The sequence below is a fragment of the Alligator mississippiensis genome, chromosome 1 (assembly GCF_030867095.1).
Source record: "Alligator mississippiensis isolate rAllMis1 chromosome 1, rAllMis1, whole genome shotgun sequence".
Taxonomy (NCBI): Eukaryota; Metazoa; Chordata; order Crocodylia; family Alligatoridae; genus Alligator; species Alligator mississippiensis.
In genome coordinates, this window is record NC_081824.1 from 115,029,130 (window position 1) to 115,056,492 (window position 27,363).

General features: G+C 38.5%; 1 protein-coding gene across 2 annotated transcripts in view; it reads right to left on the reverse strand.

Annotated features, from left to right (window-relative positions):
- Window positions 1-206: 206 nt before the first annotated feature.
- Window positions 207-27,363, reverse strand: part of MOXD1 (monooxygenase DBH like 1) — a 64,530-nt gene continuing 37,373 nt past the window's right edge. For both annotated transcript variants that reach the window (XM_006270532.4, XM_059713112.1), the window contains exons 5-12: window positions 23,190-23,369; window positions 20,064-20,166; window positions 16,247-16,413; window positions 14,312-14,503; window positions 10,676-10,735; window positions 7,409-7,551; window positions 1,161-1,329; window positions 207-693 (exon numbers count right to left, since the gene is read on the reverse strand). In XM_006270532.4, coding sequence (XP_006270594.4) covers window positions 529-693; window positions 1,161-1,329; window positions 7,409-7,551; window positions 10,676-10,735; window positions 14,312-14,503; window positions 16,247-16,413; window positions 20,064-20,166; window positions 23,190-23,369 — 1,179 coding nt within the window. In that variant the 3' untranslated portion in view covers window positions 207-528. The remainder of the gene's footprint in view (window positions 694-1,160; window positions 1,330-7,408; window positions 7,552-10,675; window positions 10,736-14,311; window positions 14,504-16,246; window positions 16,414-20,063; window positions 20,167-23,189; window positions 23,370-27,363) is intronic.

Sequence of the window (27,363 nt, forward strand, 5' to 3'; positions counted from 1 at the left end):
TTCACATGATATCACTTAAATTATTAACCTTCTATACTGAAATTCTAAGGGTTTGCATTTGACAAAAAAAGTGATGATACTGTATGCTTCCCTCCACCTACCTTTCCCCTTACTTTACCCACGTAGAAGCAGTATAACAATCCATAAAACTGTGCAACTATGCTGTTTACAGCAACCACCAAAACAAAATAATACAGCACACACTATGAAGGTTAGCTAATTCAGTTTTAGTTTATTAATTTTCCCAAATACATAACCGCTTATAGAAACATTGTGTGAAAAGACAGTATAAGATGTAACAAAATTGTATGGGAAACCATTTGAGCTATTTATTGGACCAGTGTGCCTATTGTTATTTATACATACTGTACACTGAAAATCAAATAGACACAGGTTTCAGATGAAGTAAACACCTTTTTTTGAGCTAGTCAATTTAGTTTATTAATATGTAAAAAAATAAATCTACAATAGCAACAGTGCAAACATATCAGAACCTGCATGGCATAAAGAACACACAAATACAAATTATTATACAAAGGGCCCCCTTTTCCCTAGGGTACATATTGTGACACATGCAATGAACAACAGGTTAAGGAAGACATTACAGTGTAAGCAAGAAGATGAGTTACATATTATTGGCTCAGTCTTGTATGGCTTCTCTTTTTCAGGGGGTATTGCAGTCATGCCCTGGATCTGTAATTTAAAAAAAATATTAAAAATGATCAGATTTCATATCCTATCAGAATCAGTGTTTCTATTTTCTTGTCCACCTATCCCAACAGTTCCATTACAAATTGTTGTTGCTTAGGGCTGTGGACAGACAAAACAACTGGAACATTTCCAAATGAAATACACTTGGGAATGTTTTAAAAAAACAATTGTTTTAGCCAGGAGATGCACATACCATGCCTGTGGCATTCCTCCAGCTGAAATGTTTTAAAATGATGCAACCTCCTCTGGTGCCAGCAGGGCTGGGAGGGGAGGAGGGAAAGAGCAGGGAGGATTCTCCACTGCTAGGATCCCAACTTTTGAGACCCAAATCCCCCAGACTTCTCTCCCTCTCAACCAAGCTGAGAATGCCTAGCTCTGGTGGGGGCCCCAGAAGTCATCAGAGGTCTGGTAGGGGAGGCAGCAGGGGGATAATGGATGCTAAGACTTACCGACCATTCTGCATTGTCAGTCTTTGAACATCTCACATTCACTGGTAGTCTAAGAACAAGCTCATTGTAGGAGATACCCTCTGATTTGGACCATTTAAACTTGTTCATTGCATCCGTGAAAGAGAGATTTTTATATTGCTTTGGACTCTTGATAATGAAAGGCCAAGTCCTGAATAATAAGAAAACATACCACAAAATTGAAATTTGTAAGGAAAAATTTTGGGAAAGCCCTTTCATGAAAACAAATTGATTATTAGGCTTTGATTCTATCGTTATTGTTTGCAGATTTTATGTTGACAGTTATTGATACCCCATTAGTCAACACTGTGTGTCTGTCTGTGTTGTCTGTGTGTGTATATGTATGTATGTATGCATGAATGCTACCTGACACCCACACAAAGGCAGCTCTTCAGCTGAAGTAAACTGATAGCCCCACTAACTTCAATGGATTTATGACAAGGTACATCAGCTAAGAAACTGTAATTTTTCTACAATAAAAAGCACAAAAAAATTATCACAGCTTCTACCCACAAACTCTACAAATGGAACAAGGGAAAGAAACCCAATCCAGATCTATCAGTATAACGGAATATGTTGCACTTAATACAACATTGTGCCAGCACTTGATGCAAAGCACTGGTTACCATGAGTCAGTAGTTCCCTGATTCTCTACCTAGTCCTGGTCACAGTGTAAATTTAGAGAAAACTAAAGACTGCTCTAATATGTAGTAGCTGGCAATGGTCTCCAAAGGAAACAAATAAAGATGGTCAGAATGCAGAAGCCTTTGGCCAATTCTCCACTCTTCTGTTAGTTCCTGATATGTCCCAAAAACTCACATTCTTTGATATCCACTAGGAGGAGGGACAGGCTGCTACCTTCTGCTTCTGAGATGCAGAGCTACTCCTGAGAGCACCTTGGTGAAGACTCTTAAGGTTGTCAAAAGACTGACCATATAGAGATCTGGTCTGAAGATCTCTATACTGGTAATGGTACTGGGTCCACAAATTGGAGGTCTTTTCTGTGAGCAGGTGTAATTGCAATATGAAAATGGGTATCCTGAAGGTTAGCAGATGCAAATCAATCCTTCTTCTGTGGAGATACTGTGACAATGGTTAGCGTAACCATCAGGAACTTGAGTTTGTGATTTTTTAGGTCCAGGACAGCATCCTCATCCCCTTTCCTCTTTGAGATCAGAAAATAACCTGTGTAGAATTCTTCTACTCTGAAGTGCAAGAGCCATTCATGTATATAGAAGAGAAAGAAGCTACGTACTAAAGTAAAATCTCAAAAGAATGGTCCCTAAAAAGTATAGGGAGGGAGATTTGGAATGGGCAGTAAGCTGAATTGGAACATACATGCTGCCACAGTGATATACAACATCCACTAGCCCATTGTAATTTTGGCACTGGCTGATACAGTCACCCAGGCAATTGTTGAAGGGGTAGTAAAAAGGACAGGTAAGCTAAGGAGCAGAAGGCATCTCCTGACTGCACTGTCAAGCATTCTACTTGTTACCAGATGGAGGTGAGTGGAAGATGGGAGGCAGACTGTATGGTCAAAGGCTACTATTTGGCATGGAACCTCTGGCACTCCCGAAAGGAAATGGAGGAACAGGAGTAGAGATACATGGGCATCCATCAAGGTAGAGATATGCATGCCTCATTTTCAGAACTGGGCATTATATTGTCAAGGAACATCAAATCAAATGGTGAATTGATTATGGTCAAAACTTTATTCAATCCAGCTTGATGTCCAATTGCTCTTTGGATGGGGGCATGAGTTTATCTTTTTAAAATATTTTAGTCAGACTTGTTTCCTACCTTTTACCTATGCCAGACTCTCATTTCACAGAATAAGTGGAAGGTAAAATTCTACTCTCACACCTGTTAACCCAAGAGTAACCCAGCTAGTCATTCCAGATTGCATTAGCCACAGCCAAGGGTGGGATTTTGCCAATCCTCCTGCTGGGTCTAAAAAACCCAGATATGTCTGTCTAGGTAGTGTTATTCACTGGGTCAGACCGAAAGCCACATTTGGGATCAGGAAGAAATTTTACCCTACAGTCACGCTGGCATAGATTCTGGGGGATTTGGAGTCAGGGGTATGGTCCATTTCCTTGGATCTTGAGTATATTTTAATTGGCAGGACAGTGGCAGTGTCCTCCTCCCCTTGCTTTACCTGTTGCAAATTGAAGTGTACATTTGATGTTTCAGGCAGTATGTGCAGGCTTGTTCCCAAAATGTTTAAGATATACGCTCATCTAGAATAGATTACATAGTGATAATCCTGACATGAGCTGGGTGTTAGAGTAAGTGACCTCCTGAGGTCTCTTCCAACCCTACTTTTTTGTGATTCTGTGATTTCACTTGTACTCATCTTAATTTGCAACACTGTCTACACAAATCAATATCAGGCACAAAGAGTCAGTCAGTTTTGTGGGTCATTTCACTGTTATAAATCTGGAATAACTTCAGGAAAGTCACTGAAATTACGACAATGTAAAACAGGTGTAAAAGACATCATCCTGATACAACTTAATGCAAAAAGAACTGTGTATTAAATCAAATCATGTATATTATGAGCTTTAATAATGTCATTAATTACAGTGCCAGTTCAGACAGACACTCTGAATACGTAGTCTATTCAAAACATAATTTTTCCTCAGGCAAAATCTGCATTTTCTTTCTTAAGTATAGTCATTATGAATGACCATTCAAGACAGCACACTTTATTTGTTAGAATATTTCCTTTTAAGCTAAGAAATCTGGATTACTAGTGTTAAATTAGAAAATGTGTTTCTCTAAAGTCAAAAGGGATTATAAACAGAGACAACACAATAGCTGAAGGAGGTATTGCGTTCTAGTTCCATCATATTCTTCACCCATGACACAGTTTTTATAACTGGGTTTAATCATTTTGTACAGCAAAGCTTTTTGGAACAACAGCTGTATAAGACTTTATTTTAAAAAGTCTACTGTATGTTTTATATACAGGCATTTCACATTTCAAAATGTATAGAATCACTGTTAGGCTATTAATCATATTTATAAACCATATCACATAAATCCTTTCTTGTAACTTAGTTTACTGAGACTAATTCTTAATAACACCATTTACCATCCATCATTCAATAATACCTTATGTTTTTCATTCTTTGTTTATTTTTTACAGTTCACTCAACTTTGGCAGTATAACTGAACTGAACCATTTTTACTTTGGATTTTTAATCACTTTCAGGTTTTCAGCTTCCTGACTGAATTCCTAATATTGAAAGGAACATTTAAATTATAAAAAATATAGCTATTCCTTGATTTCAGAAAATGTGCTCACATTGGGGTCTAACAATCTTCTCTCTCTCCTGCAAAATTTGAATATTGCACTGTGCTAGAAACAAGGATGCCAACCCAAATATTTTTTTAAGGACAATCTGCAAACTTTTTACTGATAGAAAAACATTTGTATTGGCATGGGTTTTTACTGTCAGTAAAAAAAGTCTTGGTCTGGTAAGCCTGTATGACTGCAACAATGCTTTTACACTCTGCTGCTCCCATGACAGGGGTCCCTACTCACCCCACACCCTGACATCCCTGACTGCTCCATTCTGCTTCCCCCCGACAGCTTCATTGCCCCCTCTGTCCCCCACCCATCCCAGCATAGACCCCAAAACAATCCTAACTGCAACTCAGCACTGTTACAGGATGTGAAGCAGCAAAAGCACACAGCCAGAGTGCAACAAATCTATAAAGTACTGAGAGAAGGCTTCCTGTAGGATGGTGCACTGCCACTCACAAATCAGGTGGTAGTACTCTGTGCTTCAATCAAGCTCCAGCTGTTCAGTCTCTTTCACAAAGCAGCTAGAGCTTAATTGTTTTTATGGAAGACTTAAATTTATTTGTGGATTTGTGGATACTCATAGGTGTTTTTAGCCTGAATTTTTACTGTCTGGTACAGACAGTTGGCAAGCCTGGCAAGAAAACATATGATTAGTTTAGACTCTGGGGGTGCATCCAGATATGCATGGACATTTGGTTCCCCAGGGACAAGTAGCAGTGGCGTATCTTGCACTGCTGCTACTAGTCCCTGGGGAATGCCCATGCCACATATGCTTTGGTCTGCAGCAGGTTGTCCCAGCAGCCTTACCTGGGGTCCTGGGAGCCTCCTGGGGCTGCAGCTGCAACAATTCTGCTGTGCAGAGCCCAGCTGGCAGCTCCAGGCAGCCCGGTTCTGGTTTTCAGCGGTGTGCATTGGCCGAGCCTGTGTTGCTCGGGGGGGGGTTTCCACATGTTTTGTTTGCCCCCTGGATATCCAGGGGTCAAAAAGCCCAGGGGAAAAAAAAAACAGCACAGTGCATGCTCAGGGACAGTGCTCATCTGGATGCACCGTGGGAGTCTAACACTATCATTTCAGCTCCTAGTGAGCATTGTTTCCCTCTGCTAGCTGTCCCACTGAAGGCAATGGGGGCAGTCAGAACCATTAAGAGTTTTTTCTTTTTTAATGTGTATTTTTATTGTATTTTAAAAAATAATTAGAAACGTAATTATGAAGATGAGTGGCTGTCTATAAAGAATTTATTTCTAAAACTAGAGTTATGTTGCGAAACATTTGGGATTTTTTTCAGGATAATCATAACAGAAGGCTAGCAGGGGCTCTTCTACTTTAAAGGCCAAACCACAATACATCTTTTAACCTTATGAGCACCACACCCACTGTAAATTTATTTGCCCAGTGGTTTACCACAGGGATTTCAAGCCACCTAAATATTCCACGAAACTTAAGGGTGTTTGTTATACGTCCTTAGCTGTTAAAAGGCTGACACTTTTTTTACAGTCGTGCTTTGAATTTCTGTGGACTGTCAAAGTGGTTAGAGCCCCCCATAAAATATTACCCTTTTTGACCCAAGCCAATATTCATGGTCTTGTGGGTTGTTTCCATTAGGAAGAAAAAACTGATGATGGATTCAAGTATCTCTGATGCATTCCTGGTTATTTAAGGGAAAAAGTACTAAATCCTGTTTTCTTGAACACTTTGGGAATCAAGCAGGCCAGAGACAGTTTCTTTTATTCACGCTCCCAAGCAGGCCAGAGACAGTTTCTTTACTCACACTCCCGAGCCTCTTTCAACTATCAATTATCCCTGAGAAAGTATCTTTTCTCAGTCCCGCACTCCAAGGATTTGGTCTGTCTGTCTCTAGGTCTGCTGTTTCTCTTTTCGCTTCTCTGGTGTTTCTGCTGCTTCTCTCTCTCCATCACAAACATACAGTGGGTGCATCTACACATGCTATTAGTACAGGGCAATAAACTCTGGTGTATATCCTATACACATCAGACACAGTGTGCACCTGTGACTTGGCTGTGTGCACCTGTGACTTTGCATTTCTCCCTGGATAAGTTGTGCCTGTACTTGTCCCAGAAAAAATGTCCTGAGATTGGTGTCTATGCACATCACCTTCCTAATTAGGGTTGAGTTAGCATGTAGAGATGTTTTTTGCAATCTCTCAGGATAAACTGTTACTGCCACCAATCCAGGAAAATGGTTTATCTTGGGATAAGTATAATGTCTGTTTGCACCAGGGTTATTACACTTTTTCCAAGTACAAGCCTGCCAAGCTGTGTTCTCCTTGCTGTTGCAGAGCAGCAATGCAGCTTAGAAGGGTGATTTGTGTAAATGACTGGGTTGTGTCTTTCTTACCCAATTGCCTCTTCCTCTATCATCCTTTCCTATCACTACTGTCTCCAAAATGTTCCATCTTTAGATGACAGCAGTCATTCTAGGGCTTGATTCCCCTCTCAGTTACACTTGGAATATACCACTTTAATGTCAGTAGTTAGTTAGCTTCTGCTTTGCTCTAGTTAACCAGAAACCTAACACTAAGGCCCACAAGCACTGAGAAAATTACCTGTTTTTTAATATTTGCCAGCAAAAGGTGGCCCCTCCCCAGGCTTCTCTTTAGTGGGGATGAATGCATTTAACCTAAGAGTAGAGTTGTGGGAATAATTGGGCTTTGTTTTTTGTTTAATTTGGCAACTGAACAAAATAATAACAATAATAACAAAACCACCATCACCACTACCAAGAATAACCAGTATAGATCAACTCAAAATAATCATTTTTCATTGAAAAAAACAAACAAACAAACGTTTTCATCCTAATCATAGGATACATTTTGTTCAAATATTGTGCAGCCCCAAATGAACCAATACATGAATAAAAATATAAGTTCTCTTTTATTTCTATTTTCCTCACTTACCTGACTGGTTTATATATTTCCTTAACACCAATAAAGTAGAGTTGCTCCATTATGTCTGGAATACTTGCACATCGTGTCAGATTGATTCTTGGGTAGTACACCAGATAGGACAGGCACATTTCATTTCTGGTGCTCAGACCACCCTAAAATGGAGATGTTTTAGCAATGTGGGTTTCAAATATTGTAGATAAAGAAAGTGATTAATATTAACTAATTAAGACTAACTTGTAAACAACATAGAAACAAAGAAAATAGCAGACCAATTTGACAGAATAACTACATATTCAATTATCAAGGGACAAAGAATCTGTAACAAAAAATGCTCATATAATGTATTTTAAGATATAAAAAATAAATAATAACAAGAGCAACTAACAGCATGTAATTGTTGGAGGTATTTGGCCTCAGCTGTGCTGGACAGACAGTAATCTGAGTTGTCTTTTATGTGTACATCATTTACAATTTATATAATATTAGGTCAATGGAAAGCCTTTGTGGTGATTTTCAATCACATGTCCTAAATTCCTGCATTCTATTTGCAAGAAGTTCTACTAATTTTGAAGAATGAGCCAAACTTGCACTGGAAAAAACCTAACAGGCTGTCACTAGGGAGTACACAGGGGGAGCAAAGTAAACAGGACTTCTCCCTGCAGGTGATTCCATAAGCCAACCTTAAAGTATGCCAGAACTGAATAATTAAATCCTGATTTGTTGTCTCTAGCTGATAAACAACAACAACAAAATATTGACAGATTCAATTCTGTGCAAGGGTCAACAGTATTACAGTGTGTCCTGTGTTTTGGTTTGTTGGGTTTTGGGGGTTTTTTTTTAGCTTTTTTCTCTTTGGCTGATTTTTAGAGCCCTAAACCAACTTTGGGAAGTAAGAAAAATAGTAATGGTGTAATTCCATACTAGTATTCAATTTCCTTTGGCTCCAAGTGTGCATTATTACTATTTGTACAGTATAATATAGCATAGTAGGTTAGTTGAGCAAAATGCAGAAAAAAAGGAAGATTTTTTTTTTTTTTAAATTACAGTTTGGTCTAATGATTTATATTCTCACCACAAATATACTTTAGTTAGATTGGGTCAGCCATTTTTTCACATCAGTGTCCTAAGGTGCATCCTAATGAGTATGCATGTGCAATGGCACGTGTTCCCTGCAGAACAAATAGCAGTAGCACATATTTGTGCCACTGCTATTTGTCCTGGGCCATGCCCCTGCACGCGTACTTCAGTGCATGGCAACTTGTCCTGGGTGGGATAGGGCAGGCTAGGGCCAGCACCTGGGCTGGCCCCAGCAGCCTTACCTGGGGTTCTGAGGGCCTCCTGGGCCAGCAGTGTTGCCATACTGGCCACTTGGAGCCTGGCTGGCAGCCAGAGCATGTCTCTGGCTGCTCAGGCTCCATTTCTGGCAGCACACACTCCTGCCACACGCGCTGCATCACTTTTTTTAGCACCATTTTTTTTCTTGACAACTGGGATCTCCCGGTGTCACAAAGACCCACCAGCTGTTAATTTGCACTGCAGTAAACGTCTGCACATGTGACACGTGCAGTTTTTAATTCTACAAATTACACTACACATGCATGCTTGTTGGTATGCTCCCCTAATGTCCATATGCTGTGTGGAGTATTCTAACTAGGACCTTCCTCTATACACAGACATTCAGCTCCTTGAGTTTCAAATAGTTTCTGACTCATTCTGACTCTTATCAGGGAGAGGTCAGTGTCAGAAGTAGGTAGATGGGCATTTGCAGAAATATGGTCATGCTGGTCCTAATGCTTCAGATTTTACAGTAGCTATGTACAGTGGAAAGCTCACTGAACAATTCTCTAGCCCCTCTCTTTCTCTGGCTGAGGACTCAGGCTACCAATAGACTTCCTGTCACACCTTAGTTTTCAGATCCCTCTGCCAGAGCTCATAAAACACAGAATGTTATTCATGTAATTGGAAGATAGAATGACCAGCCTCCCCGAGTCAATATGCCTCACAAAGACATCTACCAGGAACTACCTAATAGTTTTGCAGAAGGGAAAGGTCTTCACTTTTATATACATTGGCCATATCTGGTCTCCAATTCAATCAACACACTCAAGTGCTCATGCTAATAGGACTATTGAGACCACGGGAAACTAAACCTGTGGGGAAACTTTTGCAGAAATAGGGTCCTGTGTGGTATTTCTACAAATTCATTCTACTTTGCATTATACATGAGCCAAGTACAATATTTTATTACTATGCTGAGCAGCAAACAGACTCAGAAGACAACAGCCAAAGTACCAAGACAGTGTAGCTCCTACAGGTACATACAATCTTAATTATCTAAGTACTGTGAGTCAAACTCCTTATTCAGGCCAGTCATTGAGTGTTTTGCCTGAGGAATGACTAAGTAAAGACTTGAGAATTTGCCTCATATTAATTAGGCATTTACAAGCATAAGCGGTTTTCAGCAAAACATAGACCTGGTAGTTAGGCAGCCATATTTTACTTAAAGATTAGTGATTACCCTAGTAATAAAATATTATGCCATTTCCAAATATTTCCTACCATTGTACTGTGTGCAGCAAATGCAAATGCAAGCAAAAGATTATTCAGATGTGCTGATACATGTACGTATGTTTTGCCTGAAGATGGCTTTAGTAAGGGCTATGATATTTACTCCTGAAATTGTTTCTTATTCTAAGGAATAAAGAGCCAAAAACATAACTGTTGCATGCACACAAGTGCACATATTCATCTGCTGCACACCAACTTACTCCAATGCATAGATGTTTAATAAATATACTGATTAAACCAGAATTTTGAGGCAGGGAGAAGCTAACAACCTAATATGCTCATACAAATAATTTGATAGAATATCTATATTTTGCATTCTAAAAATATGATGCAATCAGAAACACTGATAGACTGTGCAATTCTGATTTTTAGGAACCTTTAAAAAACCTAATCTCTTTTAATATTTTATTCATATAAATTTGTTATGGAAGAGGTCAGGCTAGAGATGGTTCCTCATGGCTTTAAAAACCCATGGATCCATGAAAGATCAGCTTCTGAAAGACTGTCTTGTTGTTCAGTTACTATTAGAAAACATGAAATTGCATGCGCTAATTTCTGTATAAATTAGCAAATAGCCTTAATGCCCTTCACCCATGTCATACTCTTTAAAATTCAAACCTATTTTGCTTCCAAATAAGATGAAATTATTTACAAGCTTATTCCAAAGAAATCTATCCTTGTTATCAATTTATCTGCAATATTTCTTACCCATGTCATATGTATTCGATCTGTAGTATTGTAGCGACATTCTGTAATTAAATTATCTCCCTGAAAAACAAGATTTAAGAAATTGAGAGTTATGAAATGTAATAACCTTGGGTTCCTATGATGGTTTACTATTGCAAAACTTTAACAAATATGGTCAGAAAATAAAGAAGTTCAGGGATGTGAATTTTTGAGGGAACAGAGGATTAATGAGTTAGCCTAGACTGAACCTTTGGTTTAGAGCATTCAGTGTTCATACTGGCCCAGATCCCCAGCTGGTATAAATCATTTTAGCAAGACAAATAAGCTATATCCACTTACACCATTTGAGAACCTAAGCTATAATTTGAACTGTGGCTGCATGCAAAGTATCTAGTCAGGATTAGGCCTTACTTTGTGGAGCACTGTGCCTGCATAAGAAGACATAACTTTTGAACTAAATCCTTTACAGTGTCTGAATATGGATATTCTGTTCCAGAGCCAAGTCATCTTGCCAACTTCAATGAAACTAGCCATGCGAAGAAATGGAAGAAGATTTTCCACATAACAAAAGTACCATGTTATTGCCAAGATTAGCAGTGGAGGAGTGTCAGGCTAAGATTAAAACACATTGACAGATTTATGTGGAGACAGTTTCATACTTATTGTCTCAGGTTTGTTCCATGTTTCACTTTTTTGACAACTGAACTGATCTATGGGGTTTTTAAATAACAGAAAAAGCAGTGAATTAATCTTTTATATCAGATCAGGTACAATTCTCAAAACCAGCTCCATCTAAGAAATGGTGGAAATATTACAGAACAAGGCAAGTAGTAGAAATCTGATATCTGAGAATTCACAAATCAAACCAATCTGGGGACGGTTGTGCATCATTTGCTTATTGCCAGCTAAAGTATTTAGCTATTGACAACTGCTGATTTAATCTCTCTTTAAACAATCAGGAGATTATCTTCAAAAGTTCAAAATCTTCTCACTGAATGGTTCTGATATTGCACACAGCTATGAGTAATAATAAAATTGTGCAATAGGTTTGTGCAGTAGGAAGAGTGGGCTTGTTGGCTTTAGGATCAGTGTTTATCTTAATTATACTCCGATTCTTTGAAGAGTGAAATTCAGTTTTGTATCAGCTAAGCAAAGATTGATGAGACTGAGGACTGTCAACACATTCATTCAGTGTTGACTTACATCAATGGAGCTACGCAATGCAAACTTGCATCTGGTAACATCAGTAGAACTATACTGATTTGCACCAGCCCTGGGCACCTGAGTAGTGTATGATATCCAGCAAAGCTTCTTTTGTATGGTAATTATTTATTTCAGTTTCAAATTCAGAAGAAGTATCTAGCACTTGCAGGGAACAAATAATCTAGACTCCAAAAAATCAGGGTTATATATGCAAGACCCAACAGGGGGAGAGAGAGACAGAGAGAAAGACAATGCTTTCACTGATTTCATTATTATTAATTATTATGAGTTTATTATTTATTTGTATTGTGCTAGGGCTAATATGATAGAAATCTAAATACTAATCATAATATATTTTCAGGTAATTTATATTGTCATAGGCATCTAGAGGGTCCACATCAAAAAATCTTAGGCAGAAGGAAGGCCAGGGAATGTTGAATTCTAGTTTCACTTTAACTCTCCTTTTTGAGTTTCTGATAATAATATTCCCAAACAAATTCCTTTTTCTAGTCTCTTTCCTTATATTCTTTAATTTAAAAGGGCTTTTTTTTTTTAATAATGCGCATGGATTTTCCCTGAAAATACCACAGGCTTTTCTGAAAAGATATTTAGACCTGTAACTGTCTTAGTCCCCACTTCCCTTTTCCAAGCCCCTACAGCATGCATTTTCTGGCAGTGGATGATCTAGTTATTCTTTGAAGTCTCACTGTAATGCAAGCAAAGGGACTTCAAAAGGCAAATGCTGCTTTCCTCTACAAGCTCAGCTGCAGCTAAGTAGACTAGCTTTGTTGAAGAAGTTGAATAGGCAAGTAGACAAAGGTTCCTATTTCTTTTCTTTTTTTTACCTTAAGAGGACAAGTATCAAAGAAGCCTGATATGGGGGAGGAAAGAGAAGATATGAAGAGGGAAGAGAGAATACAGGTCATTTAAAGCTATACTTTACTCCTACTATGCACAAAAAATTCAGTCATTCTAACGGCTTTTTTTTTTTTGCCATCTTCACCTCAGTTTCTGGTATAAGGCACAATCCTGTAAAAATTATGTAGATGTTTAATGTTTCATGGGTGAGTAATTGCACAGAAGTCAGTAGGATTTTCCATGTTCATGAAGGTACTAGATCATGACCAAAGTGCTTTTCAATACCAAGGTCTCAGCTTGAGCCTCTTACAAAAACTACCAAATAAAAGTGCCAGTTAAAGCTAACAAGAGTTATTTTGCTATTATTTATTCATATATAATAATTTCTATACATTTATTATTTTTAATTAATAATTTATCCCAATGAATATTGACCCCTTTTTCTGTTTCATGGTAGAATAGATCCTAATTTAATCAAATGTATTTTCTGTACAATGCACTCAAAATTTATGCATGAATTCTTTTCAAACTGTGCCCATAAGAGTGCAAAGAGCCTCTTGGTGCAAATAAGATGGCATAATTCTTTGCCCTAAGGAGATTCAGTTACTCAGAGCAAGCTAGTACAGGGCATGATGGAGCAATGACTTTTTTCCCCTAGAGCAACAAATAAAAAATTTAAAATAAGCAGAAGACTTAGTTGGCTGATTTCTACCGTGTGAAAGCCTAATCACAAACAGTTCTTTTCAAGTATCTGATATTCAAGAGATGCCAGTTAATTATAACTTGTCAGAAAAGGTATGTGATGCTATTTCCATTCTGAGTGGATAAGTGCACAGAGTTGGAATAATGTAAATTTATACTATATTTTTCACAAACATCTGTGATAGTAAATCTCAATTAGTCAAATGTTTGTGGAAACCAGACACACAACAGATAAGAACCTAATCAAAGATAATTCACAAAATACTTTTCACAGACGAGCCTATGAACTTCACTTCATTAACCTCCTGGATACAAAAAGTCATGGACTAAATATAAGACATTGGATTTATGACACATTACAGCCTGCCTGACATGAGTCCCCAGGTACCTCTCCACTATTTACCAGCTACATTCATTCCCCTTCCCCACAGGCCTGTCTCTCACCCACTGACTCCTCAATTTACATCTTCATTGACTGCCTCTCTTGCAAACATACCAGCCCAGCCTCTGGCTACTTTACTATTCATTCCATCCAGGAAGAGCACACACCAACTGCAGATGCTTCCTTAGCCTGAGGAAGAGTATTTAAACCCGAAAGCTTGCTAAGAAGTATTTTTCCAACTATTTGAGTTGGTCTAATAAAAGATATCAAATTTACCCAAAGAACATTGTCTGCCTATGTACTTAGACCAACACAGCTACAACCTACACCCCTGTAATCAAAGATAATTCATTTAAAGTGTGGGTAAATATTTATGGAACATTGGTTTGAAAGACATTGAGAAAAGAAACAAGAGAGCAAGTCATTACACAAAAATTAATTATAACCAGGAACAAATATTAGTTCCTGTAGCTCTCACACTACCCTGAGAAATAGAATTAAGAGATTCATACAGGCAAGATGGTTCTTTCTTCCTTTAGATACTGAAACTCCTGGAAGTTGAAGTCAAATGCATCGTCATATGCAAGCAGCTTCTGTTCCTCGCCCTTGCGGAAGTGGCGCATTCTGATGACTCTACCAGCAAGATGGGCATGGAGAAGAACAGCAAATACATGTATCCCACTTGGTCGTTCATCACCCAAAGCCTGATAGAAGAAAATTAATGAAAAGTTCAGCATATCATGAGCAGATAAATGAGGACATTCAATAAATAATTGAATTGTACTGCCCCTCAGTTTACCATAATAGAAGCAACACCCAATATGACGCAACAGCAAAACTTATATGTCAACTGAAAACTGAAATGCTACCATATAAAATAAAACAATTATTTTACAGATGTATTATCCCAGGATGTGTGGTACATCTCTAATTAAATCCATTTTGAATACCATATGTGAAATAAACCTCCAACAGATTACAAATTTTGAAAAGTACAGTATTAAAAATGGTATGCATTTAGCACTTACGTATTGCTGCTGGCTATGAGTATATACTTTTTTATTTCAACAAATAATTTTTAGTGTTGTTTAAATATTACTACGTAGCAGATACTAAGTGAGGCAATCTAAAGTGAGACATTGGAAGTAATATTTAAAATACTTTTTGAAGTATCAGGTGAGCTAACAACAAAACAGTGCAGAATTTTCATTCCAGGTCAAAACAATTTCAAAGTGTGCTTTGACAGAATAATAGGTGAGACTAAAACCGATCTTACCATCTGAAAATTGTGCCCTATCCCCTTCCCCAAATATCAAGTGGAACGGGTGTTCAAACATAGATTCAAATCTATTCCAAGATTTTTGTTTCTGGTTTGATCCCAAACTAAAAAGCACGTGCTTTCAAATTAATTTCACATGTACCCAAATGGCAGAATTCCCATAAGAACAGAGGCTTTCACTGTTTGCAGGCTGCATCCTGGCTAAAACCACATGCAACAGTCTGGTACCATAAAATACAAACCCAAATCTTAGCCGTAGTTTGGCCTTAAACCAAAACTCTAGTACAAACTACAGATACAGATTTATCCCATGTCCAGATGCAGCAAAATATCATTGAAAATACCCTGTGGTAACTTGATCACTACTTCACACTATATCTCCATAAATTGAAATGATTTGTATAGGCTCATTCTTGATATTAAATTATAAAACTCTTAACAAAACCAATGGATTAGTTCATGAATAATTTTACATGTTGGGCAATGCAGCAAAACCTCAATACCTGTATATCTTCATTTTCACTCATTGGTCTAACACAATTTTTCAGGCTGGAACCTCAATATATTAAACTTTTCACTTTTTTCATAGTTCTTAATTAATTTCTGTCTTGAATTCTTCCTAGTTAACTTTCTATACAACGATGATTTAAAAATGTTTTATGTAGTAGAAAATTGAAGCGTACATTAAATAATTTTATATTTAATATCATTCTGTAGTACAGAAAGAATATTGGGCTGAGATGTCATGGGTGCTAAGGCATGTAGTTGACAGTCCAGAGGTCACAAGTTCAAAGACATAGTAGAAAAGCTTATAGCGTAGCCCTGGCAGACTTCAACATAATCTGTGAATTCTGCAAAACACCGTGTCACAAGAATATGAAAAAGGAAGTGCAGAATATTGAACAGTAGGTTATTACTTTAATAGAATAGTATGAGAAAAGGCAACATAAACTTAAAAAGAAAAAGAAAAAAGAAAAATACCAATAACAGTTGTCACATGAAAACTCAGGTTTTAATATCCAGAAACATCCACAGGATTAGAATCTAGTAGAAGGCTAATATCTTTGTTCAAGTAACTTTAACTAACAGTTGTTCATCTTCCCAAGAAGTTCATTTAAATATGCATCCTAAATTAAAACTAATCATATCTGACAGGAGACATACATACTTCTTCCAGACATTCCAGAGTGCAGTGACCCTCTGACATGAATTCAGGCATGCCCGGTGGGATATTGTGGAAGAGGCTGACCCAAAGACCGGCTTCAATAACCCCAGCGTCATATTTCCTTAAAACTGGAGTATAAATTAGCCTCAGTCCAGAGTTATCTATCAACCCTGCAACAAAAGAGCATTGTCAGCTGTGGCCATAAATCAGCATAAAAAATCTAATCACTTTAAGTTTCTCTGATTTGTTCATAGGCTTTTACATGAAGATTGAGGGGATTAAACTAGAGGTGAGTCAAACATTACAAGAATCTGGGAAGCAATAAATAAAGACAAGTCACAAGGGAGCTGTTAAACAGGATGTGTTGATATCTGCATTGCTTAAACCTGCATGATAAATGTGTCAACTCTTGCCCCCATGTTACATTTTTCTAACTTGCCTAACATGAAAATCAGAGGACCAAAAACCAGATTATATGTGTTATATTTGAAAGTAAACCATAAAACCACAGAAGGTTTGTGTGATTTCAAAACAAAACCTTTCAAGAGCAGCTGAAGGGAATTTTTGTTGGTTTTTGTTCTTTTGTTTCTTAAGGTAGCAAGGTACCTCTACTGTCTTCCAGTTATGAGTTTGTCTCTTCATGACTACCCTCATCACCATTTTTTAATCTGTGTTGGATTGACTGAAACCTGTCACATTCCTGTATGTAACTGGGCATATCTACACAAAATGCTACTGTGCACTGTGCAGTGTACTGTGCAGTGGTTGCTGTGCATTTATTTAGTACTTGTATAAGTAAGTACTAAATAAACATGCAATAATTAGAGTTACTGAACATTACAGAATCATAGAAAATTAGGGTAGGAAGGGACCTTGGGAGCACTGGTGAACCCCTTTTAAGTGACGTTACTGAGCAGTAGCCTAATAATAGGCTGTGCAGTAATGTATTAGCACTGTTTGTGCTGTGACACGTTACTGCACAGTATTATTCGGCTACTGTGCAGTTAGCAAAGACCAAACACACCTCATTCACAGTCTCTCTGATGCCCAGCAGTCCAAGGAGCCATGATAATGCGTTTTCAAAAAAATCCAAAATCTCAAAAACTGAGGAAAGTCCCAGGTAAAGGCAGAAAAGGAACCAGGTAAGGAATTTTTAATCATAGAATCATATAATATTACAATTCATGATATTTATAGAGTATGGCTAGGCTCCATGCACACTGTTGCATTGTTGAAGTGAACAAAACACCATGTGTCTGAGTTTTCTGTAGATGCTCCAGGGATATGCTATCTTCCTGGCCTGGGTCATGTTTACATTAATATGAAGTAATTTAAGGAATGTAAGAAGAGTAACATGTTTTAAGTCAAAATGATTTTTTTCTAAGACAATTTCACCCATCTAAATACTTTGTCATAGTTATATGCTGGTTTATCTAATTTACCTGGGTCAAGCAAGTGCCTCTAATGTATTTTTGTATTCTTTCTGTAATGTGTTATGTCTTTCTCTAAGGTATTATTAGACAGCATATTACTAAAAAAGCAGTCCTTCCATTATGTGTTTTTTTGTATTATTTTTGTAGTTATTTCTTTTTTTTATTCCCCCTTTTAAAGTTTAGCCTTAGGGTAGGTGCATGCATTCACAGGATAAAATCTACAAATCAGATTCAGCCCATAGGAACATAATTGAAAGTCAGTGGTTCTTACGTTCCTAAATGCCTAAGTCATTCATAGGCTGAGATTCTGATCTAACCTGTGCAGACATTACAGTTAGATCAACCTAACCAGGGCTAGGTGGAGCTAAGTGCTGGTCTGTACACATTCAGGGAGGTTAGATTGGGCAAAAAATGGCTGACCCAATTTAAATTAGTTCACCTGAGGAAGTGGACTAATTTAGATTAGGAATGAGTTAGGTTGATCTAATGAATATCTGTACATGTTCATAGCACAGCCCCAAGACTGGGAAAGCCCAGCCACTTGCCCCAGCCCCAGGGCTCTGCTGTTCCTATTCTCTCCCACTATGACTGGGTTATTTTTACCTCCCTGATGTCCCCCCAGGATGGACAACATCCCCTATGGACCAACCAAACACCCAGCAGGCCTTGCAGCACCCCCCACCATGGACCCACCAAACTTCCTGGGAACCCACTAATCCACCCCCCTCATCCTGCCTGCCTATCCCCCACCCTGACTTAGATAGGGTCCCCAACACAGCTCCCAGCACTCAAGAACATCTGCACAATCAGGATCCTATCTACAATCACACAGCTTTAAGCCAGGTAATTGTAGATTGGGACCCGTGAATGGGTGCACATACCACTAGGCACAGCCCAGACGATAAAGTCCAGGAACTGAGGGGAGGCAAACATAACTTTCCAACACCTCCATGTTTTCATGATTCTGGGCTGCTTCAGAGACTAATACATGTTCCATCTTAAATTAAAGCAACATAAATTAAAGCAGGTCTACCCTGATTTATAGCATCCTCTTTGTAGCAGCATATATTGTAGGCCCACCCTCTCCCATTCTTGCATGACTTTTGCACCAGGGTAGATTGTGATTGTAGGGGGAGAAAGAACAGGGCCACAAGATTTTGCCCAAGCTGTGCCAATTTCCTCAGACCCTTGTGAGCCATTTATGACAATGAATAAGGGTATAGAATCCTTCCATTGCTTCTACAGTGAAATGGTACATTCAATCTGCTCATGTTATTATTTCACAGTGTGTATACATAGTATTTCTAATAAAAACATAAACATAAAAATCTTTTTGTAGATTGGAATTGTAGACAGTCAGGTGGTATTTGATCAAAAATCATTTAAATGTCACTGACAGTAACAGGGATGACTGTACTGAATGCAAACTGATACGCAGAATGGAGGAAATCACCAATTAAATAAACTGACTTTAGGTAGATATGATTGTAGTATCACAGAAGTGACACAGAGGATCCCTTAAATTATTCAGACAGGATTTAATACGGACATATGAACTCACTAAGTCCTGTTTTTTCAGCTAAGTGGGAGGTAAGAGGTGCCATTTACCAGTATATTCTCAGGTGTGGTAACTCAACACATCTTTGTTTAAGGATGAAAAACATTACTAATCTTTTCAGAAGCTGGATTTGAAGTGTCCTAGATTTTCTGGGATGACAGTCAAAAATTCCCTTATTGCTTATTTTTAGTTTAAGTAACTTCCTTCATTTTTTGTGAACACTATATATTATAAGGGGAAAGTAAATCTTCAAGATCTGCTTCCTTTATCCTGTGAATGATCTTCCATCCTGAGTATTTAAAGCCTGCCTTCAATTGTAGTAGTCCTCTCTTGCTGTTTAAAAAAAAAACTTGCTTCCTGATACCTGTGTCGCCAGAATTTCTTGTTGTGTGCGCTTCAATCTCACTCCATTTAGGCAAATTAGGTATAGTTATCTTTCAATTAAGTAAAGTCCCAATGTAAGGAATAGGATAGCGTGATCTGAAAAATCTAGTGATTGAGTTATATTATAGATGTACTTCATGTTATATATACTTCATGATTGGAGTTGTATCTATTTCATGAAAAAGCTGGAATCAGGATACTTTGTACATCAAAACTCAAACTAATTTTAGTGGAGGTTTCTGGTGTGGGTGGAACAAAATATTGGGACTGATAATGATTATTATAGTAAAATGGGCTTAGATTATATACAGACTTAAATATATGGATTCATGGTTTGTTGCTAATGACTAGTTTTGTTCAGATACTCTGAGTAATGAATGGAGACACTTTGGTCTGCATTACCGTCTGTAATCCTGAACATTATGGTAAGTATGAAGGAACATACCTTCTAGATATGATGGATTGTCATAATGGACTTCCATAAGCACATACTGAGGGTCTGTTGCTGTGCCAATGGATAAACCAACATGAGGAGGATATGTAAAGCCCTAGAATTTGAAACATGCAAGTCTGGTTAATAGGATTCTTGTTCTGACCTCAAGTCAGTTTTGTTTTGAGCAATAAAGCAATGATACAACAGTAAAAAATTATATAAACTATGGAAAAGCAGCACTTCACTGCTTCTGAAACTTACTGGACATGGCATCATGGAGTAATATATACTATGAAATACTACTGAATGCAATAAACTAAACCACTAAATCCATATAAACCATTTAGCCATACTGTTCACTAAAATATTATTCATTTTATGTTGGTTGCCTGGGTTGCTAAAGGAAATAAAATAAAAAGTGTCAATGTTGCATCATCAAGAGAGTTAATTTACTTATGAAAGCTTGAAACTAAAGGAAAGGGGCCCCAGTTTTTAAAGCAAAAATTACCAGGGAGTATTCTGGTTGTATGATTTTAGTGTTCTTCCATGCATAAGTTATTGTATTCTGGGTAAAATTATTTGACCTACAAAAGTGACCCTATATCTATTAGTGGAGGTCATTTATCAACTTCAGCTTACTAGAAATAAAGTCGCACGGTCTCAAAACTTCAAATAATCTGTTTTTTTACATTTGCATTCTAATGTCCTATCATACTAGGGTTTTATATACATTAGGGCTAGGAACAGACATTCAAAAAGCCTGAGCCTGAATTGATTCAGCCTTTGCAGGTTAGTCTAACCTGGCTAGGCTGAACTGCTTTCCAATCTTACAGACAATCCCTGTGGACTGAGGAAATTCAGGCACATGCCTGCAGTGGCTCAGGCTAAAAGCCAGAGGGTGCTAGAGTGAGCCCTCCCTTCCCTTGTACAGAGTTGACCTGAGGGGGTTGGGGGGGCATGGTGAGGCCCTGGCAGGACTCTCTCATTAGGGAGGTCTGCCTGCACGGTCCCAGGCTTTTCCCTGCTGCCTGCTCATGGGGCGGGAGTGTTGCCAGCCCCCAGCTAGCGCTCTGAGGCAAGAGGGGTGCGCAGCGCATGCATCTGTTGGTGATACGGAGCTTTTCACTCTCCCTCCCTGCTTCTGTATACTGTCTGCAGCAAACTGATAGGCAAGCAAGGGGGGAGGGGAGAAGGGAGGCTGATAACAGTGTTTATCACCATTATCTCAGTGTTTATTGCTCCATTCAGAAAACAAAGAGACACTACCAGCTACCTGTTGTTTCAGCACATATGCAGCATGTGTTCTGCTGGCTAATAAACAAGACACCTCAGCAAGGCAGAGGGGAAGGGGGAATTTGTACTTAGCAGGGAGTGTAGAGGAGGGGGCAGGGGGAGCAAACAGCTCTTCTCAAACAGCGTTTCCAAGGGAGGACGTTAAGCTACCTGTTGATTAACTCCAAAAAGCCTGGCTGCCTTGATTATCTCCCACAACACGGACTGTAGCCAGCATGTGGTCTGCTAGCTAACGCAGAGATGTCTGCGTAAGGCAGAGGGGACAGGGGAATAATCCCTGCTTAGCAGGGAAAAGCCAGGCAGACACAGAGAGAAGGGGTCAGCCCTCCTGGTGGAGCAGAGAGCCACACCCAGCCCAGAGAGCATGCTGGGATGCTGGGGGTGTCTGGTTTATCTTAAACCACCAAGGGGTCTGGGACAGACATTGCATAAACCAGTTTGACTCAGATCAGTTAAGTCTGATATTATATTCAACCAAGTTTATCCCAAACTGATTTCAGCCATTTTTAAACAGGTTTATATACATTGAACATCTGTTCTGTTACAGGTTTAAACCAATTTCTGATCATTTAAACCCATTTATGTGTAATGTCTGTCCCTAGCCTAATGGATTAAGCATTACAATAATCCTATAAATACTAAAAAAAATATCATTCCTATTTTAACATATGGAGGAACTGAGACACTGGGACAGTCAATGGCACATTCAAAGTTAAATTCAGAACCCCTATTTCCCAGCAGAGGTATCCTTGTAAAGGCCCTCAATAACCTTGCTAAAACCATAATCTACTGATAAGGGTTTCTTATTTCACTTGAACCAAGCCAGTACAGTTACAAACCTTAAGCCAGAGTACAGCCAAAATGAGGAAAGCATACCTCAGTAGTGTACAAAGGTGGCTTAAAGGTCTCCTTTGAACTGCCCTGATTTTAGCGCTGCTGTTGGCATGACAATTCTAGTTCTACAGTAATGCAGCATTTCTAGGACAGTTCTAACTGCAGAGCCAGCCTTAGGGGTGGGCACTGTGGGCGACTACCAGGGCACTGTGGTCAGGGGGTACCAAACACACACACATACACACAAACTTAGATATGCATGAGCAGCTCACACTCACAGCAATACTCTCCTCCCACCCCAGGCAGGAGAAGCGATGCCCAGCCCAGCCCACCCTCCACCTCCAGCTGCTGCTCAGGAGGAGCTATGCTGGGCATGTGCAGGCAGGGTGGCACCTGCTACAATCCACCTGCCTTGCTCCCACACAAAAGCAGTGGTGCCTGCTGGCCTGGTAAACCATGCTGCTCCACATCCCTGCCGGACTGAGCCCCATGCCCCTGCCAGCCTGCCTCTGCCTGCAGCAGCACTGATGACTGCAGCAGTGGGGGTGCGGAGGGAGAAGAGGGGTGCCAAAACACAAGTTTGCCATGGGTGCCATTTTCCATAAAGCTGGCTCTAACTGGAACATCTGCAGCAGACAGAACATTCCTCTAGCAGATTCCACCTACTCCCCACCCCTCCCATTCTGACTCTCCCACCAGTTGCTTTCAGGAGGATGCCACAATTCCATTTCCTCCTCACCATGTTGCTCTCAAGAGGTGGTATCCTGGACGAAGCCCCTGCATATCCCTGCATGCCAAAGTAGCGATGCCATATAAAGAAGGACTGTGAATTCGTATTCTTCCTATTAAACCACTGTCCAGGTAATCAATGGCAAGGAATAATGTCAGAGAAAATTTGCAAATAATATAGAAGTGTTCATGCCCAAAGCTCTGTAGCATAAAATTTAATTCCCAGGTGCCAGAATGGAGGAACCTGCATTGTACACACACTCATTTAATAAAGCATCCTACCTCTCCTCCAATGGCCCAAGCAAAAATGACTGTCTCACACGTGAGAAAAGAATCTGGCATGTTGGGGTGGTAGCACTCATGGCCATAGTCCAGAACGCTGTCATTCAGATTGCTACTACATTGATAGAGCAGGATATGATGTACTAGGCTTTCATGGCCCTTCTGAATCAAGGGTTCCACCTGTTGAGATAAATAAAGACATTTTGAGTGGCACTAGTTTTAGTAACAGCAAACATTTAGACAAGACCAAAAAAATGCATGGTGTGTTTATATTAACAGAGTAGACTTAGTTATAAAAATGGGAACCTGGTTGCAGTGTTTATAGTGCTACTTAAATGCTCTGCAAGATCAAGAAATACAGCTACTAAGATCAGGAATATGACAGCTCTATAGTAGTTTGGGGGAACTAGGCCAATGGTAAAGCAATTTTGATCTAGAGACTTCAGAAAGTTTCACACTGATAGTAGGAGCCTCTGGAAGCTCCAACTATCAAGAAACAAATCCAGCAGCACTTGATATTAGTTCAGATGCTATATAGACATTATGGTATTTATGAGAAAATAGAATTAATTTTCCAAAATTTTACACTGTGGAGACTTCTTTAACATGAAGTGGCCCCTCAAAATTAGATGTACCAGGGATGTGCTACAGGGTACTTGGGATTGCCTGGGAGCCCATTGTTAAAATTATGCCTCTAAACTTAAGGACAGGCTGGAGAGAGATTGACTGGAGTGCTCATTCTATCTGGATGCTGCTAAATCATTCCTGCCAGAGATGGCATTCCTAGGCAAGCATGAATACTTCTGAAGAACAAATTATTATACTATTTTAACAGAACAATTTCTGCTCAGTATTACAATATTTGGAAATATTTTTCAAAAAAGAGGACCTCCTGCCTCGCTCCGCATCCAAGGTCTTCATCCCATCTGACTCATGCTCCTTCAAATTATATAAAATGAGCAAGTACTGTCCCATACCGTCAAAATACTCAGTTTATTTTTTAGGGGCTATGTGCTCTCCTGACATATAACCTTTAATATGCTGGTTTGTCCTGTACATATTATGAGGCAAGCCATGTCTCCTTTTCAGTTAAGATTATACTTTAAATGGGAAAATGAATAAATGCTCCAGATCTGTATAACTCTGTACAAATAAAGACATTTCTGGTACATGGGAAGCTTGTAAAAGGGATAAGGAAGAACACTTTTGAATGATTTGTTGAAATATTTGTACATCGTTACTGTCTTCAGCTATCAATGTCACTGTACCTTATAAAATGATTATGTAAAATCCAGACCATCTAAAGCCTATAACGTGTTCGTAAATACCCCTCCACAGCAGAATACTTGTACCAGGCAGTACTATCCTACAGCAGAGTTAATTAGTTTACTGCACCCTAATAGGGGCACAAATACACTGTGATGCTTTACTGCAGAGCTAATTGGTCAACTGCAGTAACGCACACGTGTACATACACCCAGTGTTCCTACAGTGAGGAGATTTCACCTGGACTAATGATGATCCAACATTCTTTCTTGACCTGATATTGCTTCCTGCCCCAAGCTCTTTGTAGAGCAGCTACATATCTATCCAAGATGTGCAGAACTCAAAAACCACATCTATTACTTTGTCTTAGAAGTTATATAATAGTAGATACCCCAAGAGCTCAGAAAGTCCATGGAACTTATGAATGGATTCAGTGGAAAGGTTATGGGAAATGTTTTCCCTTTATCTACTAAGGAAATAAGGGTACTCTTTTCCAAACATGTGACGTTCCTGCCTGCTGCTGCAGGATCCTAGCACCTGCTGTGCTTACACTTACTACTTCAAAAACAACTTCCCTTCAAAGCAATGGGATATCACCAAAGTTAGAAATTCCCATCCTGTCATCGACATCTTATTGGAAGTTATCTAAACAAAAATATACTATTTCAAAAGAACATTTTTGTTTGGCTTTCTTTGACTGTCTCAAAAAAATCGTTTAAAAACAAACAATTTAAGAATCCTTGACTTGTGTGTCTGCAGTGCATTTTTTGAGAGGTTTTCAGGCACATTTATAAATATGCATTGTTAAAAATATTAGTGAAGTAGCAGACAACTTCTAAATCAGATAATTGGCTCCTTCTCCCTACCTTGCCAATTCTTATCCACTTCTTTTAATGGAAGGGACATTTGGCCATCAATTAGTTGCTATGATTTAAGGTGAAAGACAAGGTAGAACGGTGACTCATGTGTTACTACAATATTAGGTTCCCTGTTTTCTTCACTCTTTAGTGGCTTTTCTGTGGTAATTTAGCTGTTGCTGAAATGCAAGTGAGAAACTGCTGTCAAAGTTCATCTCTATGCCATGTCATAAATAAGCCTTGAGGAAATATTGAGTACCAGAGCATGTCAGTCAGTTCTTTGCCCATAGGCAATAGTGAATTTTCTGCTTGACTTTCCATACTACCAGAGGCTTGAAGAACAAGACACCCACATCTAACCCAAATCAAAATGCTAAAAGCCTTCGGGATTCTAAAAAGTACATAGAAATTCTAAATTCTTTTATTTTTCAAAACAATCTCAAAAAAATGGCTCTTTTTATTTATTTCTGCCATTAATTCATGCTGATTTCCTTACTGCTCTACTCCTTCCTTGGCATGAAAGGCTGTGCATTGACTAAAATGCAAAGAATGCCCTTTATTAGAAGAACATGTTCTAAGATTTCCTTCACCCAAGTAAGATCTTCATGAAAAATGGTTAATTTAGTACAAAATCCTAGGTATATAAATTATGGTTGTGTTTCCCCTTACTGATCATTAAAAATATCAGTTGTTAACACTGTGCCATTGTCTCAAAAACATTTTCTATTTTATCTACAGGAAATTATAGAACTGACTTTTTCCACCTGCTGATGTAAACTGATATGTCTTCAGAACAGCACAGAGTACCTGCCAATATTTTTATTCAGCTTCAAACAATGCAACAGTGATGATCTTTTAAGATGCTATAAAAAGTAGAACCCCACATTTTTTAATATTTCTCTAAAAAATCCTAATACATTTTCATAAAAATACTTTTGTTTATAGAGAAAGAAAACATTGGGAGTTTCTAAGTGGCTGATGAAGTCCTAAAATGAAGGAGTATTTTTCCAAATATATGCCCTCTGCAAGCTAAAAAATGCCTTCTGTACCTCACACTATAGAGGTTATAGTGTTTGATCTGTCTGGCCAATCTTGATTAGGCAAACTGTGAAGCTTTTAATTGTTTGTCTAGCTATAGTTCTACTGTTTGTAAAGCCCATTTTTGCAACACAAAACACTTCAGAAGATCATTAAGTAGTTTAGGGATCTTCACTCCACAGTCTGATTTTTTTCCTCATAATCTGTGTTTGTAACAGTACTCAAATTAAGGATTTAGCAGAATGCCAAACTTGGGTGCGTAACCCAAATTCTTCATACCTATTGAACTCAGAGTAATTTCATTGAAGTCGATGGCGATACGTCCTATTTACAAAGCAATAGTTGGGAGCAGTTATCTGGCCTCTTCCAGACTCTAATACCAAATTATTTAAATAAATTAATTCATGATTTCTTTTTTTGCATATTATCCCTCCATCTACTGCCAAAACACAACCATAATATAATATAAATATCAAGTTTTGACTCCTAGCCCACTGTAAACTAGCTTCAAGGCACTAATGTGAGAATAACACTAAGCAGGATGAAAGTTCAAATTATTCTAATGCTTTAAGAAATTAGGTTTTCTATTAAGAAATATGTTAATCAGAAATCTTGGAAATCAGACTTTCTGCTTGTTCTCCTTTTCCATTGGTTTTTGTTTGCTTTGCTTCCTTTGATGTTACAGCTGTAGCTGTTTGTCCAAATGAGCTAAGGCTGCAAAATATACTCAACCTCAATTCCCTTAAAAAAATCTCAGTAGCTCATCTGGTCAACTAAAATTAGGAAAACAAATTTTAGATTTCTGTATGTGTGTGTTTGTGCGTGTGTGTGTGTTTGTGTATGGAAATTCCAGTCTTTCAATGTGCATAGAAATGCCAGCTCTTTTCATTTGTTTTTATTCAAAAGATGTTTTCAATTTCATTTTTATGCTTTAAAATCTTCATATAAAGATGTGCCTGCCATTAAGTATTACATATTTATACGAGTCCTGGCCTAATTCTGTATCTATTTAC